This window comes from Marmota marmota, unplaced genomic scaffold, assembly GCF_001458135.2.
Source record: "Marmota marmota marmota unplaced genomic scaffold, marMar, whole genome shotgun sequence".
NCBI classification, from domain to species: domain Eukaryota; kingdom Metazoa; phylum Chordata; class Mammalia; order Rodentia; family Sciuridae; genus Marmota; species Marmota marmota.
In genome coordinates, this window is record NW_026000068.1 from 11788622 (window position 1) to 11806618 (window position 17997).

Here is a 17997-nt window from a genome sequence, read left to right on the forward strand (position 1 = left end):
CTCTAGGACACTGGACTACTAAGCCACATTCCTAGCCCTATTTTTTATTGATTTAGAGACAGGGTCTCACTGAGTTGCTTAGTGCCTCATTTTTGCTGAGGCTGGCTTTGAACTTGCCTCAGTCTCCAGAGCTGCTGGGATTATGGGCATGTGCCACCACACCCAGCTGGTATGATTTTTTCTTTTTTTAAGTAAGTTTTTAAATTACATCCAACCATTTTTGTAGTTACGTATGAAAATCTTGAATTTATGGATATCATCACAGAAATGACTTTAGTAGTTGAAGAACTTCATATGGCCCAGATACGGATTCAGTTTTACCCAGAATCCATATATGTTCAGAGTTGCCAGTTTCATTGGCCAGAAGGTGCTGAAGACTTAACCATAGCACAACCAAGCTTTTTATACTAGTAAGTTAAGGGCATAATCATATTAATAAACTTAATTCATCAAAAAGCTGCTTTTCCAGTAAATAATAGTATCATTTATTCTTTCAGTATTGCAGTACAAGTTACAGTTTATAGTTAATACACTTTACAGTTAATGGTGTAACAAAAGATTCAACATGCTTGAATTCTCTGCAGTCGTTTTTAACTGTGAGGCAAGTAACTTGAATACTGAAGAGGTTCTTGTACAGACTGAATCCCACTTGAGTTAAATGGAAGTTTTAAAGCAAGTTTAATAGCATGTTTCATCCACTGTGGTTAAAAAAATCAATTTATGAAAAGAATATTGTTTAATTCTTCACAGAGTATATAATCATCCAAAAAATGAAAATCTTTGTTATCAAATATTTGTCTTTGAGATAAATAAGAAAATGTATTTCTAATCAAATATTTAATATCCAATCAGATTGTTTTATGAAATAATTTTATCTTTATTTAAACTATTTCAGTTCCTTAGAAGAATTTTGATCTATGAATGCTAAATAGTTCCAGAAGAGAAAATTACAGCAATGACTGTTAGAGTATATTTCAAATAACAGTTAAGGACACTTTTTATGTACAGTTTTTTGTTTGTTTTTAAATTAAGACAATGCATATTGTCTGACTTGTTCTTTGGAACTATTAATTGATAATCCATTACTTGGTTCAAACATTCCATAAATAATCTCATGCTGCCATCTTCCGTTACAGGGCTACATGGCACTTATGAAAGAAGATGGTGTTCCTGATGACATGAAGGGAAAAGACAAGATTGTGTTTGGCAACATCCATCAGATTTATGACTGGCACAGAGAGTATGTAGAGCACATATCATGCTTGACAGTATGCAAAGCATCCACACTTGCTCACCTTGTCGGGTCAGCCCAGTGGTGAAGGAGATCACAGATACATCTCATTTTATTACCCAGGTAGCCTCACGGAGGAAGCTGGCACAAAGGACATATTGATGCACCAAGGTGTTTTGTAGTCGCATTCATGTGTGGGCAGGAGTCTTATGTTTTTCATGCTGGTCCACACTCTAATTTTAGGTCAGGGAGTAGCCAGAAGCACCTCACAGAGGCCACCTGCAATGGGGCCATGGCCAAGTCACAACCTTAAACCATTTGCTTCACATCCTGTTTCTGTTTCATCTACACCACCCCATGGGATTTATGAAGACATACTGGGTTGATACTTGAAAAGCATTTAGAACAGCATCTTCTTATAAGTAGAAGTACAGCTATCTTTTATCTAAATACAAATTATTTTTAGAGGCTTTTGAATACATTCATTTATCCAACTCAGTTTAATGATTGCCCAAGAAAATCAAATTTGGTTCCAGTACACATCTGTCCTAACTAGAAGGAGAGCCACATGGCAGCTGGTGCTACCATAGTGTCCCTTGGCCTGCTGGAGCTTTCCATCACACACCTGTCCCTTCAGGTCACTTTTCTTATAATTTTAAAAATCCTTAATCATCTGGGGATTGCTTAGTGCTAGCCGCTGATAATTCTGTGGGACATTCAAGCTGCACTCACCTGGTCAGGCCTCCTGCTGTCCCATCTTTACATGCCAGAGCTGCATTCACAGACAGAGCCTTCCTTTCTCTCCAGAGCTGAGGCTGGGGTGTTGTTCTCATTAGGCCTGCACATCCCAACCAGGTGTGTTCTCTTGTACGCAGAAAGCAGACACAGTTGTGCCCTTTAGACTAAAATATTGTACAGATATAAAGAGGGATTGCAGTGGTGTACATCAAGAACGATTTTGTGAATTCTCTTCTTGTCCCTCCTAATGGAATATAAAACCTTTGAATCCAGGTATGGGTGTTCCCTTTTTTTTAATATTACCAGTAATATTAAATATTAGCAATATTTAATATTAGTAATATTTAATACTAAAATTAGTAATTAAAAAAATTAGTAATTAAAAAATGCCTAATTCATTGTTACTCATAAACAAATTGTAACTCATAAACAACTTTAAAAATAACACTCCAATATGTATGTAACTCTAATATATAAACTATATAGACTTACCAAAAGCCCAGTGAAACCAATTTAAAAGGAATATTCAATCTTGTTATTTAGTCTTCTACTCCCAAGGCTAAGACTGTGATGGGAAATGGGGAGGCAACCCATTTGTTCCTGAAATGATCAAAGAACTTTCTTCCAGAGATACTGCCTGCCATAGCATTTACAGAGCTGGGAGGATATTAAAACTGCAAGTGCTACAGAATTCACATTGCCATGCTGGTTTGTAGCTAACAAATACCAAGTATAAATATAAACATGCAAGTGGTAGTTTAGGTGAATATACATATTAAAAGAAGAAATCCTACTAGTATTTTGTACTGATTATATCTAATTTAATCTTAATGAGAGCTAGTATTTATAACCTACTACTTGATTTTGATGGTGTTTGACAAAACTTCAGCAAGCTGACACAGGTAACATAGTCAGTATTTTATATCTGTTATCCGATCTGAGCCTCTAAAACTTAATATAGAGTTAACGTAAAATTCACAGGTGTGAAGACCAATTTTTCAGAAGTGAAATGAATTCATTGCTTTGAAACATTTATTTTTCACTCAGTATTTAGTCAAAAATCTTAAGTGTTTATGTCCTTGAAGAAAGTGAGACAAGAAATGTTCAGACAAGAAAAGGAAGTTTGCCAGTGGAGGAGCGCCTGATTCTGCCTTGTCTTTTACAGCTGCGTCTCTTCTTGCTTTATGTTCCTACAAATATTTTCTGTGTGGTTTATGTTAGTTTAAGTATAAATTTTGCTCTTATCAACTGCCTGTGTCTGAAAAGACTGTTTTGAAAATGTAAACCTTAATCCAAACTTAGAAAGCCAAGGAAACGGCTTTAATATATTCCCCTGTTTTCAGCTTTTTTTTAGGAGAGTTAGAGAAGTGCCTCGAAGATCCAGAAAAACTAGGATCACTCTTTGTGAAACACGTAAGTTCAAAGGCATTATTTACATTCCAGTCTGATGTTGTATTTAGCCAACAGATTAAAGAAGAAATCACTCATAGTTTATAAGAATGCATATGTTAAGAATAAAATTAAACTATACAGTGTCGATGAGTGAGCTATCTGCTTTTCTGGTCCTGCCCCAGCTGGCTGTTTGGCTGATAACAGTACTGGTTGGTCATGGGACAGAGCCAGGCCTAAAGAAGGAAACTTTTGACATGTCTGCAGGTAGACAAGTATTTGGGGAAGATGCATAGAGGACTTAGCAGAGTAGCGAATATATCGAAAATAGGAGAATTAGCATTGAGGTTTTATTTGAGGAAAGATCACTATATTTTTTTAAAAAGTTAATGACAAGCATTTATGCATTTTTGCAAATATCTTTACTGTCAGGCTTAATAGAAGTAGATTTTCATGTCTGCTTCTGCATTCAACCTATTGCTGTATGTTTTATGGTTAAAGTATATGAAAAGAATCCACACTCACACAGGTGTTAATCAGAAACAGGTGAGTATCTTAATAGCCTCTGCAGGTAATTTTCTTAGGTACTATACCAAAATATGACTAGTAATCATTTCTTAATGGTTAATTGCAGCATGTAATATAAAAACCTGCTGGTGAACTTTTCCCTGGAAGTTACATTAAATCTGTTGGACTTTCTTTCACTTCAGGGCTCTTGTCCTAGGCTAGGTCTTGTGACATCCTGCCTCGGGCATTAGGAGACTGACTTGGGCAAACCTTTCAGGTGTTAATCATTTTATCCCCAAAATCACATTTTTAACATTGCTACCTGTGTTTTAGAAGTCTTTTAAGTATTATCAAGTTTTTTGTGGCAGATGTGTTTCCAAAATTCTAATTTTTTGCTTTAAGCTGGAATTTTCATTATTCACACACACTGCCAGTTTTTCACCTTGAAATGACAGGCTTATTTTATCCATGTTCAATAAAATGTCTACTAGATATCGAAGCTTAAAGAATTGTAGCTTATGTCCAACACTCTTTCAAGTAAAATTGGTGGCCTATAAAAAAAAGCAGTTGGTTCAAAGTACATGTATAAAGGCATGAATTGGCGTGAACATACTTTTATACGTGAAAAATTGTGCTCTATACATGTAATAAGAATTGTAATGCATTCCACTGCTCTATACATGTAATAAGATGTGAAAAATTGTGCTCTATACGTGTAATAAGAATTGTAATGCATTCCACTGCTGTCGTGTATTTAAAAAAATAAAATAAATAAATGATTTTTTTTTAAAAAAAAAAAAGGCAGTTGGTTCAGCCTGCAACTCGACCCCCTCAGGTGATTTCCCTCAAAGCAGTTATATAAGCAGAAGCACTATGCAGACTTCTGTCTTGTCACAAGAATGTTAAAAACTTGTATACTTCTGGTGGAGTTTTAATAAAATGAGTAACTTCTTATTCATCCAGGATATTCTGAAGATAAGCTATCTATTTTTTTTGCTGTAAATTTGTAGCAGTGAGGAACATTTGCCACGGTGCCACTGTTGGTTCTGCATATCAGTGCAGATGTCAACATGGTGACAAAGGCGAAGGACATCTTAATGCTGTTTTGAAAAGAATCTTGACCTGATGGAACTACTGAAAGCCTCAGGGACCGCCAGGGCTGCACACCACACTCTGAGGGTCGCTGCAGTAAGGGAGGCTCACTGTCCACATTTTTTCCTGTCTTTCGGACTTGAGATTAAAGAGAATTTTCTAGCTGTGTGCAGCATTGCACATTGTAATCCCAGCCACTCCAGACTGAGGCAGGAGGATGGCAAGTTGGAGGACAGTCTGGGCAACTTTTCTCAAGACCTTGTCTCCATATGGAATTCTTAAAAATGGGTAGGGATGTAGTTCAGTGGTAGAGCACTTTAGAGTGTGTGAAGCCTTAGGTTCAACCCCCAGTATTACCCAAAATAAGGAGCTTTTTCTTGTCTGCTAGGAATAGCTAGGCTTAACAGGACTATTGGCAGGACTTGGAGGGATGGGAATAATTCTTAGTTTAATATTAAGAAGTGTGTTCTTTTGCTGGCAGTGGTGTTTACTGATACTGTAAAGGATGTGGTCTGTGTGGGGGAACAATCATGAAGGTCTGTTTTCAGAGCCACCAACAGAACACTAGCCCGTGTCATGAGTCTGGAATGTGCTCCTGAGCCGGACTGGGGATGTAGCTCAAGCGGTAGCGCGCTCACCTGGCATGCATGCGGCCCAGGTTCAATCCTCAGCACCACATACAAACAAAGATGTTGTGTCCGTGGAATGTGCTCCTGAGAGCCTCGGCCATGCAGCTTTGTTTTAAGAAGTTTCCTTTATGAATGTGCTGAAATATGCATGTGTTCTTATATTCTGATTGAGTTTTCAGTTGTTATTGTTCTAACCCATCTGTTTGCCTTTTTCATTCCTAGGAGAGAAGGTTGCACATGTACATAGTTTATTGTCAAAATAAACCAAAGTCTGAGCACATTGTCTCAGAATACATTGATACCTTTTTTGAGGTAAGACCCAAGATAGGAACAGAAACTATTTCTGAATTTTTTGTTACATTTTGAGTTCTAAAAATTTAAGTATCATTGGTTTCACAGGAAACAAAGCAGTCTTCAGAAAACTGGCCTGAGCAATAAGAATTCTGAAGCTACATTTCTATCCTCTACGTCAGAGGAATGAGTATGAATTCAAGTCTATGGTCATGTCCCCTGCCATTCAGGGGATATCATCTTTAAAAATAAGTGTTTTTATTGGCATAAACTTAAAGCTCATTACAAATTCAGAATAATTCATGAGCAAAACTTTTGCCTAAAAATTTAAAAACAACAAATACATTTGTATGAACAAAAGAAAGCCATTGAAAACGGTCTTTTAACAAATGTAAAAAACTTCTTTGAAAAACTGCTCACAAAGGTCAAAGTGTAAAACTCAGAAATCCTTAGAAATGGCTATTTTTCTTACTGTTTTTATCAGCAGTATTGTTGTCAGCCCTTTTGACAATTACAAGGAATGAAAAATTGCTTTTTAATGAACAACACTTAAGACAGTTTATTCTCATTTAAATCTACAGGACTTAAAGCAACGCCTTGGCCACAGACTGCAGCTCACAGATTTGTTAATCAAACCTGTGCAGAGAATTATGAAGTACCAGCTGTTGCTGAAGGTGAGGGGCTACAGGGAATAAGCCCTGGGCTGGGGAGTAAGATTGGTGAAAGAACAAGTCTCCATGGGGCGGGGAAGGCCGGGATTGGAAAGTGAGGAATGTGGTTTGTTTCTGCAAGAAATATGAAGCTGCCTCATTTCCTCTAATTTTAAATATTTCAAAGTTAATTTTTAAAACTTTAATAAGACACGTTACACTGCCATCTCAGTTTTTCATGTACCTCAATTTGTGAATCAAAATGTCAGTAAACACAAGTTTGTTTCCTTGGAAGGATAATGATTTTTCTTCAGCTCTGTCGACTTTGAATGTTTCTTAGTCTTCTTAGAGCCTTGGATGAAGTTACATTTTTATTCCCTATGTATCCCACTCTGTTTTATTTATTTTATTCCCTGGGTATCCCACTTAGTGATAACCCTGAATTGATTTAAATTACTAAACACAACTAAAGGCGGCACCACATGAAACTTAGGACCTGGACATCAAGAGGGACAAGCTCCCATCTTAGAGTAGAGCAGGAGCCATCAGATTTGGAGTGGCTTTGCCATCAGGATGCCTTTTAGTTGTGCTTCTGAGAATTGAATGAGAAAATAGAACTACAGCCCTGAGCCCAGTGCCTTGTATGACACACTGTGGTCCTCGCCTCTCTTACCATGTCCTTCTCTCCACTTTCCTTGCAGGACTTCCTTAAGTACTCCAAAAAAGCTAGTCTGGACACATCAGAATTAGAGGTACTTTGCGTCCTGGCTGTATCCATGCAGACCTCCCCTTAGCTCTTCCCCGAGTATCCCCAGCATGGGAGTCTGGCCTGCCCTGGGGACTCATCAGAGGATGGGGAGGGAGAGGAACTGAACTTGGTGCAGTGGAGGGGCAGCCCTCAGATTTTTCCCAAGGAACTTGAACTTGTGTTCTGCTTTCTCTGCACCCACAGAAAGCCGTGGAAGTCATGTGCATAGTCCCAAAGCGGTGCAACGACATGATGAACGTGGGGAGGCTGCAAGGATTCGACGTAATGCAGCTGTTGTTCTTTGAAAGGGCTCCTCTGCCTTCTGTCCCTTTCTTTTGTTCTGCATTATTTCTTTCCACGTTTAGAGAGTGGATCCTTTTTGATTAGTCTTCTGTCTTCTCCTACTTTACTCAACCTGATTGATATTTTCTTTCTACCTCTTTTTAGGCCCTCTACCTCTACCATCATAAGAATTGAGTTTCCTTTCCCTGCATTTAATGCTGTGGTAGCTAGGGATGCAGTAGGACCCAGGTGGCCCCTACCCTTCAGCATCCCTGAGAGCTTGACTTTGGGTCACTGCTTTCCTCGTCAACCTAACAGACTTCCTATGGCTTACCAGACTCATATTACTCATTACATATCGTGAAGATAAGCTCAGAGCAGAATCCTTATTTTCTGGCTCTTGAGTAAGGAGATGGGATTTTTTTTACTTGCCTTGTCCCTGTTTTGCCAGAGAATTAGGTTTAAAGTTTGGGTACTGTGGTTCTCAGATTTAGCATGTACAAGCTTCCCTGGAGGGCTTCTGAAGACACAGACTCTGAGTATGTGTATGATTGTTCCTGCTGCTGGTTCAGGATTGCTCAGAGAGAGCAACGGTTCTAGGCTGGAAAAGACTTTCAGACTCCACTCCTACTCTTCAGTTTTAAGTGAGGCCAGTGGTTATGCAGAAGCTGGCAAGACTTTTATTTATATAATCGTTCTGTTTGAGGCTAAGAGTTCATCACTATAAAAGAAAGAAAAAAAGAAAAGTATAGTATTCTGTGAGAGGAAATCTAAAGAAAACAGAACATTAGATAACTTTGAATGAAATGTTTTCTTTTCCCCTTCCTTTGCCCCATTTTTATTCTTTCAGGGTAAAATCGTCGCCCAGGGTAAACTGCTCTTGCAGGACACATTTTTGGTCACAGACCAAGATGCAGGACTTCTGCCTCGCTGCAAAGAGAGGCGAGTTTTCCTCTTTGAACAGATCGTCATATTCAGTGAACCACTAGACAAAAAAAAGGGCTTCTCCATGCCAGGATTCCTGTTTAAGAACAGTATCAAGGTAATGTGTGTCTGTGGAAGTTTTTTCATGTGCCAACATGAAATATGTACCCATCTTACTTTCCTTTTTATGACAACATATTCTGGCTTATTAAATATCTAGAGAATCTTCTAGGACCCCCTTTTCCACTCTCTGTATTCAGGAACTGCTCATGTATTGCACATACCTGTGTCTGACTGTAACCATTCACTGGGTAGTATTTGTGTGCCACCTCTCTATGACCATGTAAAACCTTGATTTAAATTCAGAAGCACAGCTTTGGAGTATCACTCTTTGACCAGAGAAAATAGCTGCTCTGTGTCTTATTCTTTTCCTCCATTCAGCAAGGAAGTACCGAGCACTCAGCATTAGGCATGGAATTCCAGAGATGGACCAGTCAGCTACCCTCCAGGCTCTCATGTAGCATGCTCTCTAATGGAAGAGAAGGACAAATAAATGGACAAAGAAAATTACTGCAAATAGCCCGAAATCTGTAAATTGAGGGTGAGACAGAGAAGAGCAGAAGAGGGCTGAGTCCTAGCAAATAGGCCCTAGGAGATGCAAGTATCTCCCCCAGTTTCCTTCCCTCCTATTTAGCAATGCAGCCTGGGGTCAGAAGGGAGATAAGTTTCCCTTTGTTAGTGTCTCCTACACTAAGCCACTTGGGTCCCTACAGACCTCTCAGCACACCAGTAACATTATAGCCTCCATGTGCCTGAACCTGGAGCAGATCTGTCCAGGGTTCAGCCTTTGGGCTTTAGGGACTTCTACCCATAATACCTTGCAGAGGCTTCAGGGCCAAGAAGCTGAAGGAGGTGGTTGCCTTCACCAGGAGATGAATTACAGTCCTGTATCTGTATCTCATGCCACCTCTAAGACCCCAGCCCCAGCCTTTGGAGACCTCTACCTCTGAGGTTCTGGGAGCATGATCTCCCCTGTGCATGATGACCCACCACCCCGCATCAGAACTCCCACCTGTTCTTTTCACAAGTCACTAGACAGAAAATTGCTCCAGCACTTTAGAAATTCTCTCATTGTTATTTTATGTATTCTGCTTCTTCTATAATTATTTTCTGTATTTTAATCATGATAGCACATATACTTTCCTATGTTTTATTGATATTTAAATTTTTTTAAGTGGTATCTTCTTTTATTCCTGGGAAAGCAAGTAAGGAATAAACACTGGTCATTGCAGAGGGATTTTTTTTTTTTTTTTAGCAGTCCAAGGTCCACATTTCTAGTAAATTGTTTAAGCTATTAATCAAAACATTCATCTCCTGATGATCTCCATGTAACTGAGTGAGACATTGAAAAGCTTCATGATATAGGTTGAATATCCCTTATCTGAAATGCCTGGGACCAGAAGTGTTTCAGATTTTAGGGAGTTTTGTTTGTTTGTTTGTTTGGTTTTTAGGATATTTGCATATTCTGGTTTTGATATTACAATAAAATATCTTGGGGATGGGATCTGAGTCTAAATACAAAATTCACTTACTTTCACACACACTTTAAACACAGCCTGAAGGTAGTGCTATGCCATGTATTGAGTGTGCCTGCATTTTGACGTAACACATCAAATGAGGTCAGGTGTGTAGTTTTCCATTTGTGATGTAATGTCAGTGCTCAAAAAGTTTCAAATTTCGTTTTAAGGGAACTCAACCTACAATAGTTTCTGAGGCAGTAAAAATGGCAGCTCAACCAAAAAAATAGTTGTTTATGTTTTGAAAGGATGAAATTCATTTTGCACTTGGCCACTGGGGATAAATGTGCTTTGATTTTTGTATTGGGGTAAAGTTCATGTAATATAATTTATCTTCTTACCCATTTTTAAGCATATAGCACAGTGATATTAAAAGTGTATTTACATTGTTGTACCATCACCACTTTCAGTCTGCAGGACTCTTTTCTTCTTACAGAACTGAAACTTTGTAGCCATTAGACACTAAATCTCCACTGTCCCCTTACCCCAGCCCTGGGCAGCCCCATTCTACTCTCTGTCTCCATGGAGTCGACTATTCTGGGACCTCATATAAATGTCTTTTTGTGTCTGGCTTCTTGTACTTTAGTTTGTCAGCAGAAAGTTTCCAGAGTTAACCTGTGTTCATTGCATGGGAAGGCTATGCACGTGAGCCTTTGTTTCTGTCAAGGCTGAATAGTACTTCACTGCACACATACACCACATTTTATCTGTTCATTGGTGGATGGGTACTTGGATTGCTCTTACATCTTAGCTATTGTGAACAATGCTTTGATTTTTTTTTAAGGTGAGTTGCCTTTGCCTGGAGGAAAATGTGGAAAATGATCCATGTAAATTTGCTCTGACATCAAGGACAGGTGACGTGGTAGAGACCTTCATTTTGCATTCGTCAAATCCAAGTGTCCGGCAAACATGGATCCATGAAATCAACCAAATTTTAGAAAACCAGCGCAATTTTTTAAATGGTAATGTGTGTTCTGTGACTGTGTGTGTGTGTGTATGTTTGCCGGGTTTTGTTCATGACTAAGAGACTCAGGGGTCACTCCAGGTGAACTGGGCTGACTGGGCTTCGCGAAATAACCACACAAGAGACAGAAAATACCTTTTTCTTTGGGGTCGCTGTGACGGCTCCTCTGACCTTAAGGGTCCACAGGAAGAGAGAAAGAGAGAGCACGTGCTGACCCCTTTTATTGAGGAGAAGCCATTCAAATGAGGCAAGGGGTCAAGTTTCAGGGGGCTGAGTCTAGCTTCATGATGTCTGCTGTCAGCAGGTTGACTGACATCTAGGTAGGTCACACCCAAGGGCACAATAAAATGAGGGGACACACAAAAGGTATTTCCATGGAACATTCTATCCCAAACAGGGCAAGGGGTTATATTACAAAGGAACAGGTAAGCATAGCTCCACCCATGGGCTGTAGCAAGACACGCCCATGCACGAGACACAACACCGTCCCTCGAACCTAAGAAGAGTGGGGAAGTCCTGCTGCATTTCTGCTACTTGGACACCTCAAAACACCCAGCCAGAGAGTGTGACTCAGTCACATGAAAGGTTGGTCTTCCACATATGTTCTTTCCCTAGTGTACATGTTTATGTTTCTCATCTGTCTCCCATTCATGTTAAAAATAATGACTGAACTTAACATACATTTTTCTGTGGCAAATACTATTATTGTGTCCAATTTACATATGAGGAAATTGAGACACAAAGTGGATTAATAGTCTGCCCAGAGTCCCTACGGTTGTTGGTGGCAGTCAGGATTGGAGCAGCCATCAAGCGCCCTCACAGCTGTGCTGTTCCATTCTGTTTAGTACAGAATATGTACTGCCCTGTCCCTGGAAGCAGGATGCACAAAGATGTAAAATGGAGCTTGCCAAGGTTGTTGGAGATGTTGGCAAGTGTATTGCACACCCAAACCTCCCTTCCTCATTCAAAACAAGGCACAGTTTTACCCTTCCCAGTTTCCATGACTCAAGTGATCATAGAGGAGCTGCAAAACAAAAATGGACAGGATGCGCTAGTTACCCCTTCATACATGGTCATCTCCTTGTGACTCTTGGCTTGAATTTGGTGATCAGTGGAAAGCTTGGAGAATTTAGTCAGCATCTGTATGCTTGTTAATTCTCTTTTCTGTGTCCTTTTCTTAGCTTCCATGCTCCATACTTGTGCCCCAATCCAGGAGGGTATGGTAATGTCTCTGTCCTAAGAAAACCACTTCTACACCTTGCATGACATTCTAAAGCCAGGAACAGAAGCACTCAGGGAATCTAAAGTCATGTGGCCCTTTTAGCCCAGTGGGACCGCTGCCTGGGTATCCACTCCAGTCTTCTGTCCAGTTCTGGCTAATAATTGTTTTCATTTGCCATAGAATTGGATCCTCTGGCTGTGAGTGAATACAGGTCTTCTAAACATTGTTCCTAAGTGTTGCATTAAACACCAGTTCATCACAGAGGATTGGGAAATTGCCGGGCTTCTGTAATTATCTTTAAAATAGAATAAACTGCCCCATACTGCAAGCATGATTAGGCTATGATGTTGAAGGTTACTGATGCCGTGCAATGTAGGTGATGATGATAATAATAAAGATCCTGAATGGGGCAGGGGCTGTGGAAACGTTAGCCTCCTCCTCGCTCTCTGCCTACTCCTCTGAGAGGCTGGGGCCTGCACAGTTGTGAAGGGCCTCTGGTGCCAAGATGCCTCTTAACATTTGCCATTGAGTCCCAGGCGGGGACACTGCATCTAACTGTAATAATCCACAAAGGTTTGAACACCTTAAGAATTTGGGTTAGGGTTTTCATGTATATCTTATTTGGCATGATTCCTGTGTTCTCCTACAGATGACTCTGTGATACAACAAAATCACTGAAGCTGAGAGAGAGCTTCCTGACCATCAAGGGCCTAGTGGAGCTCTTTACTCCCCTTGTCTAGTTTGTCCAGCCTGCAAAACAGAGGTGGTTCATACAGTCACCACCACGTGGGGTAATTGAGAGGTTATTTCACCCTCTGCCAGTTTCTTCTTTTGTCTACCTACTCTCTGGCTTAAAGAGGACCTTTATAAAAAGTTGCACTAACCTTTCCCACTGCGGAGTTCTAGTCGGCTCTATCTCAACAACATGCTGGGCTTCCCATTGCCAGTAGCCACTGCCCAGAGGCTCTACTTGCCTCCTCTGGGAAACTGAAGTCTCACAATCTGGTTCTCTCTCCTACTGCCTTCTCTTGCCACCCACCACGGTTCCCTCCATAGAGTCATTTTAACTCTTCAAGGAACAGAGTGCACTGAGGCCGTGTCTCCCCTTCACTGCTGGTGGTGTGGGCCTGCAGTTGCAGGAAGTGTGGATGTTTGCAGGCCATGGTGACTAGGTGACTACAGGTTGCCCAGCACTTCCTTCTGGTTGGATGACGTTCTTTTTCCTCTGCCCTGTGGTTTGCTTTTTCTTGTGCCCTGACTGAGTCTCTTCTGCTGTGTCTTGCTTGGTTACAGCCTTGACATCACCCATCGAGTACCAGAGGAACCACAGCGGGGGCGGCGGCAGTGGCAGCGGGGGCAGCAGCAGCGGGGGAGGGGCAGCAGCGGCGGGCCTCCGGTGGTGGTGGCAGCAGCCATGGCAGTGGTCCCAGCAGCTGCAGCAGTGGCCCCAGCTCAAGCAGAAGCAGGCCCTCCCGGATCCCACAGCCTGTCAGACACCACCCCCCTGTGCTGGTCTCCTCTGCAGCCTCGAGCCAGGCAGAGGCAGACAAGATGTCAGGTATGTCTGCTCCCAGCCCCTCACTGCCTCCTCCCAGCAGCAGCCTGGCCTTTGAGGCCAGCCTCGGCCAACCCAGCAGGCTCCCCTTGAGCGGAGACTCAGAAGGTCCTGAGCGAGAAACAGAACCCATCCCCAAGATGAAGGTGATGGACAGCCCCAGGAAAACCTCCGGGAACACTTCTGGTGCAAATCAAGATGGAAATGCCAAGGACGCTCGGGGGAACCTGGGCCCTCTGCCCCTGGGCAAGCCCAGACCTGGGGCCATCTCGCCTCTGAACTCTCCTCTCTCTACCACAGTCCCTTCTTCTTTTGGAAAGGAGCCCTTTCCCCCCAGCAGCCCCCTACAGAAGGGGGGCTCCTTCTGGAGCTCCATCCCCTCCTCCCCAGCAAGCCGGCCGGGCTCCTTCACTTTCCCGGGGGACAGCGACTCCCTCCAGCGGCAGACACATCGCCACACAGCCCCCAGCAAGGACACGGACCGCATGAGCACGTGCTCCTCAGCCAGCGAGCAGTCCGTGCAGTCCACCCAGAGCAACGGGGTAAGAACACCAGGGAGCCTGCGCCCGCCTGCCCCGCCGCCTCTGTCCCGCCAGCTCTTCTAAACCTGTGTCGCCGTGGCTCTCCACTCTGCTCCGTACTAACTCCAGCTCTCCAGTGCTGTGTGGCAGTGATCACCTTCTCCAGTACTCCCGTGCACTGCCCAAGTAGACACCTCTGTGGCTTCTCTGTGTGTGCAGTGTGTGTCCGTGCCCCAGGGGCCTGGACGGAGGCACACAGGCACCAAGTGAACGCAGACACTTCTAACCCTTCCTGGGACCGTGGACAGCACCCGCTTTCATCTCTACTAACTTGCTCCTTGCTTTGTTCGTGTCTCCTTCGTAAGAGAAAGCATATTATTAACCTTCTGAATGCAGCACCTATCAGTCTCTTTAGTTTTCCAGCCAGCAGAGTATCTTGGAACTTCCTTTTTAGCCGCTGCCTTCTGTGCACACTTTTTTAAGGAGTCCTTTTTCCTGCTTTCTACCTCCTACTTAAATGAAATCTGTACACTTTAAGCTTTTGCTCATCGCTTGATTTTGCTCTTTTATGCCTTAAATTATCTTTGCAGCATTTTTGGCTCATCCAATGAAAAAAAAAATTCCCTCAAGAAAAATTCCAACAGCAACTGAAAGCAAATTAAGATGGCAAAATGGGGGGAAGGAATCTGCCCAGTGGGAATACTTCTCCAGCCCAAGTATCACTCTGGAGAAGAGACACTGGCCCCTGGGCCCCTGGAGACCTGCTCCTGCACAGGCTGCCAGAGTGCCTGGTGTCTGTCCAGCAGAGGGCGCAGCGGGCAGGCAGGAGGTTCTGCGGAGGGGTGTTGTGGCTCATTTTGCTGTCACTCACGTTGTGTTCTCAAGCATAGGGTGGCTGTGCTGGGTTTTCCCCCCATTCTGTGGCTTCCTCACTGTCCTCCAGTGTTTCCCACACAGCAGACGGCCTGGCCCATAACACTTTCCTGAAGGCATGCGTGAGTGAATAGAACTGTTCTAATGAGTGTATGTTTGATTGCTTTATAAATTTTTAAATACATTTCCCTAAAAGGGTCTGTGTCTCTCTTTGTGTATGTATGTGTATATGTATATATATATATATATATATATATATATATAAAATCTAGCTTCCGCATGTCTCGCCCTTTCCTCTGGACTTCTATTAATTACATAGTTGGGTTGATTTGATCTTATTCTTTTGTACTACTTTTTGTTACTTATTTTGCTAAACTGTATTTACTTGAGGAATAATTTAAGATATGGGTCTTGATACACTTATTTACACTCAAATTTTACTCTCAAAAATGGTTGGGCAGGGGTCATCTAGTGGACGCCCCAGCAGCCTCACTGTCCCCCAGAGCTAGGAAGCCTCCCAGCTAGATTGAAAATGCCAGGTGGCAGTGAGCATCTGAACAGACTTCAGTCAGAAAGAAGGTGCAGACAACCTACTAGCAGCTCAGTGTCTACTCGGTGTGCTGGCATGGCTTACAGCTGTGACCCTTACAGAATCAGCGAATTGACATCTTTTGAATTCATCCTAACCCAAACACTTGGCAGTAAGCACAAGAGGAAACTTCAGAGTCTCTGTCAGACTACTGTCCCAGTGCAGGAGCCAGTGCTGGCCATCTCTGGACACTCCTGAGTAGATCTGGATAAAGAGGTCTCAATCAGCTCCGCCCCAAGACATTCACCTAAGACAAGGCACAGTCAATGGGTAGCACCTGGTGCAGAGTTTGGGGTTTGCTTTCTGCCTCATACTTTTTTTTTTTTTTTTTTGGTGGTGGTGGTGGTGGTGGTGGTGGTAGGTAACCAGGAAAGAGAAATTACAGAGAGTGTTTTAGATAGTCAAAATGCCTTACAGAAATGGCCGGGAAGCCTAGGAAAAACTCGAGAGGCCCAAAGCAGGGATTTGAAAATGTCCTCTTCAGAATTTTAGTTAAAAGGAGCTACTGCCTAGCTTCTACCAATTTGAGCTCCTAGACCCCCTGGCTGATCAGCAGAGGCCTCCTTCCCCCTTGAGCACTTCTGTGGAGCTGTCAGTGGTTACAGCCAAACAGCCATGCCTAGTCCAGGGCCCAAATCCTTCTTCCCCCTCTAGATGGGCACCTTCTGCAAAGTTTTGTTGAGGCCAGACCAGGTGGGGTGAATGTGAATCAACCCAAAACATGACCATATTGTCCTTTCCTGTGGCTCTGTGGTCTGGCTTTTCTGCCTTGGCCACCTGGGTAGCATTAAAGATACACACACTTGGAAGTCACTCCTAGCCCTCCCTTTCTCTCACTGGCTGGTAACCTGTGCAGACTCACCCCCACACACACTCTAAGGGGCTGATGTCATGCCCACTGGCAAGGTGATTGTGAGAATTAAGGGAGATAGATTTGAAATGCCTAACACATAGGTTGTGTTCAAAAAATAATAATAGCTATGATTATGATAGCAAAATACTCAAATTATAGCCTGGTATGATGTATTACCCAAAGCAGCTATGGTCACAGAAGTTTTGTGTTTACATTTTCTAGCACATTTGGCCCTGTAATCAAAGAACTATTGGGTGTTGCCATTTCAGTCAAAATATTAAAGTACATGCTTTAAGTATGGACTTGTATAAAGGAATAGGCAGAGGCCAAAGCCTGACATGCTTGGCACCCACTGAGCTGAAGGGTCACCGGCAAGTTGTGCATATTTATGAGGGACAGGAACAAGCAGACTCCTCCTTGGCAGAGATGGGCAGCAGCTCCATCTCATTCTATTTAAATATCCTCTGTAGCACTCGGTGCATAATAATGGTCCTTGGAATTCCCAGTAACTGGCTTGTTGGCTTTCCCAGGCTGAGCCTCATATGTGTTTCATAAGTGTCCCCTCCACCATCTCAGGACAGCGGTCAGGGATCTATCTATTCAACGTGTCCTGACACAGGCTTCATGGACAGGGCTGAGAGAGCAGGTGTGTCAGGGTTGTCTCCCGCCCAGGGATGGAACTCTCAAGTGAGTGTAATCCAGAAAGTCCAGCAGAGGCTGGTACCTTTGGAGCCCTGGACATCATGGGAGCATTTGAGAACAAGCTCATGGAGATAGGATTCTAGATGCCATTTCCCACATCCTAACTTGATAGAGGGGACGTGGGCAAGAGTAGCTCATGAGTTGGCAGTGGTCTCAACTCTGTTTCTCCTACCCTGGAACAATAGGTCACTTTTTAAATAAAAGCTGGGAAAAGATAACTGCTGTTTGTTTCTATTCAGCAGCTTGCACCCCTTGGCTTCTGGGCCTGGGTAGGTAGCCTGAAGAAATGATCTTTGTTTCACAGTCTTGGCTTATTAACGAGTCACCCAACAGTTACGAAGTGCCTACTATATGTCAGTCACTGGGTACTGACTGAGGCTGCAGGATGAGGGCAGGGTCGGCATCCCCAAAGGTCTCTTCCCAAAGTTTGAGTTGCAACACCAGAGGCAAGTAATCCGGTGATGCTTTAGCACGGGTTCCCATGGCAACAGTGCCCTGGGGGTAATGGAATCAGGAAGCAATAAGGGGACCATCCACCAAGGGACATACAAAGAAAACGGAGCAACTGTCCCTAAAAGCGGAATAGCAGTTGGTTTCCCTTTCAGGTGTTCCACATTCTTCTTTCTGAAAGGAAAGAACAGAAATGGTTAGGCAGGACAG

General features: G+C 42.7%; 1 protein-coding gene across 1 annotated transcript in view; it reads left to right on the plus strand.

Annotated features, from left to right (window-relative positions):
* Positions 1-17997, plus strand: part of Trio (trio Rho guanine nucleotide exchange factor) — a 207447-nt gene that overhangs the window by 176247 nt on the left and 13203 nt on the right. Inside the window, 10 exon segments of the mRNA XM_015490460.2 lie at positions 1137-1240; positions 3313-3382; positions 5809-5898; positions 6459-6551; positions 7229-7279; positions 7480-7557; positions 8408-8599; positions 10843-11020; positions 13538-13631; positions 13633-14341. Of these exon segments, the coding sequence (XP_015345946.2) occupies positions 1137-1240; positions 3313-3382; positions 5809-5898; positions 6459-6551; positions 7229-7279; positions 7480-7557; positions 8408-8599; positions 10843-11020; positions 13538-13631; positions 13633-14341 (1659 nt within the window).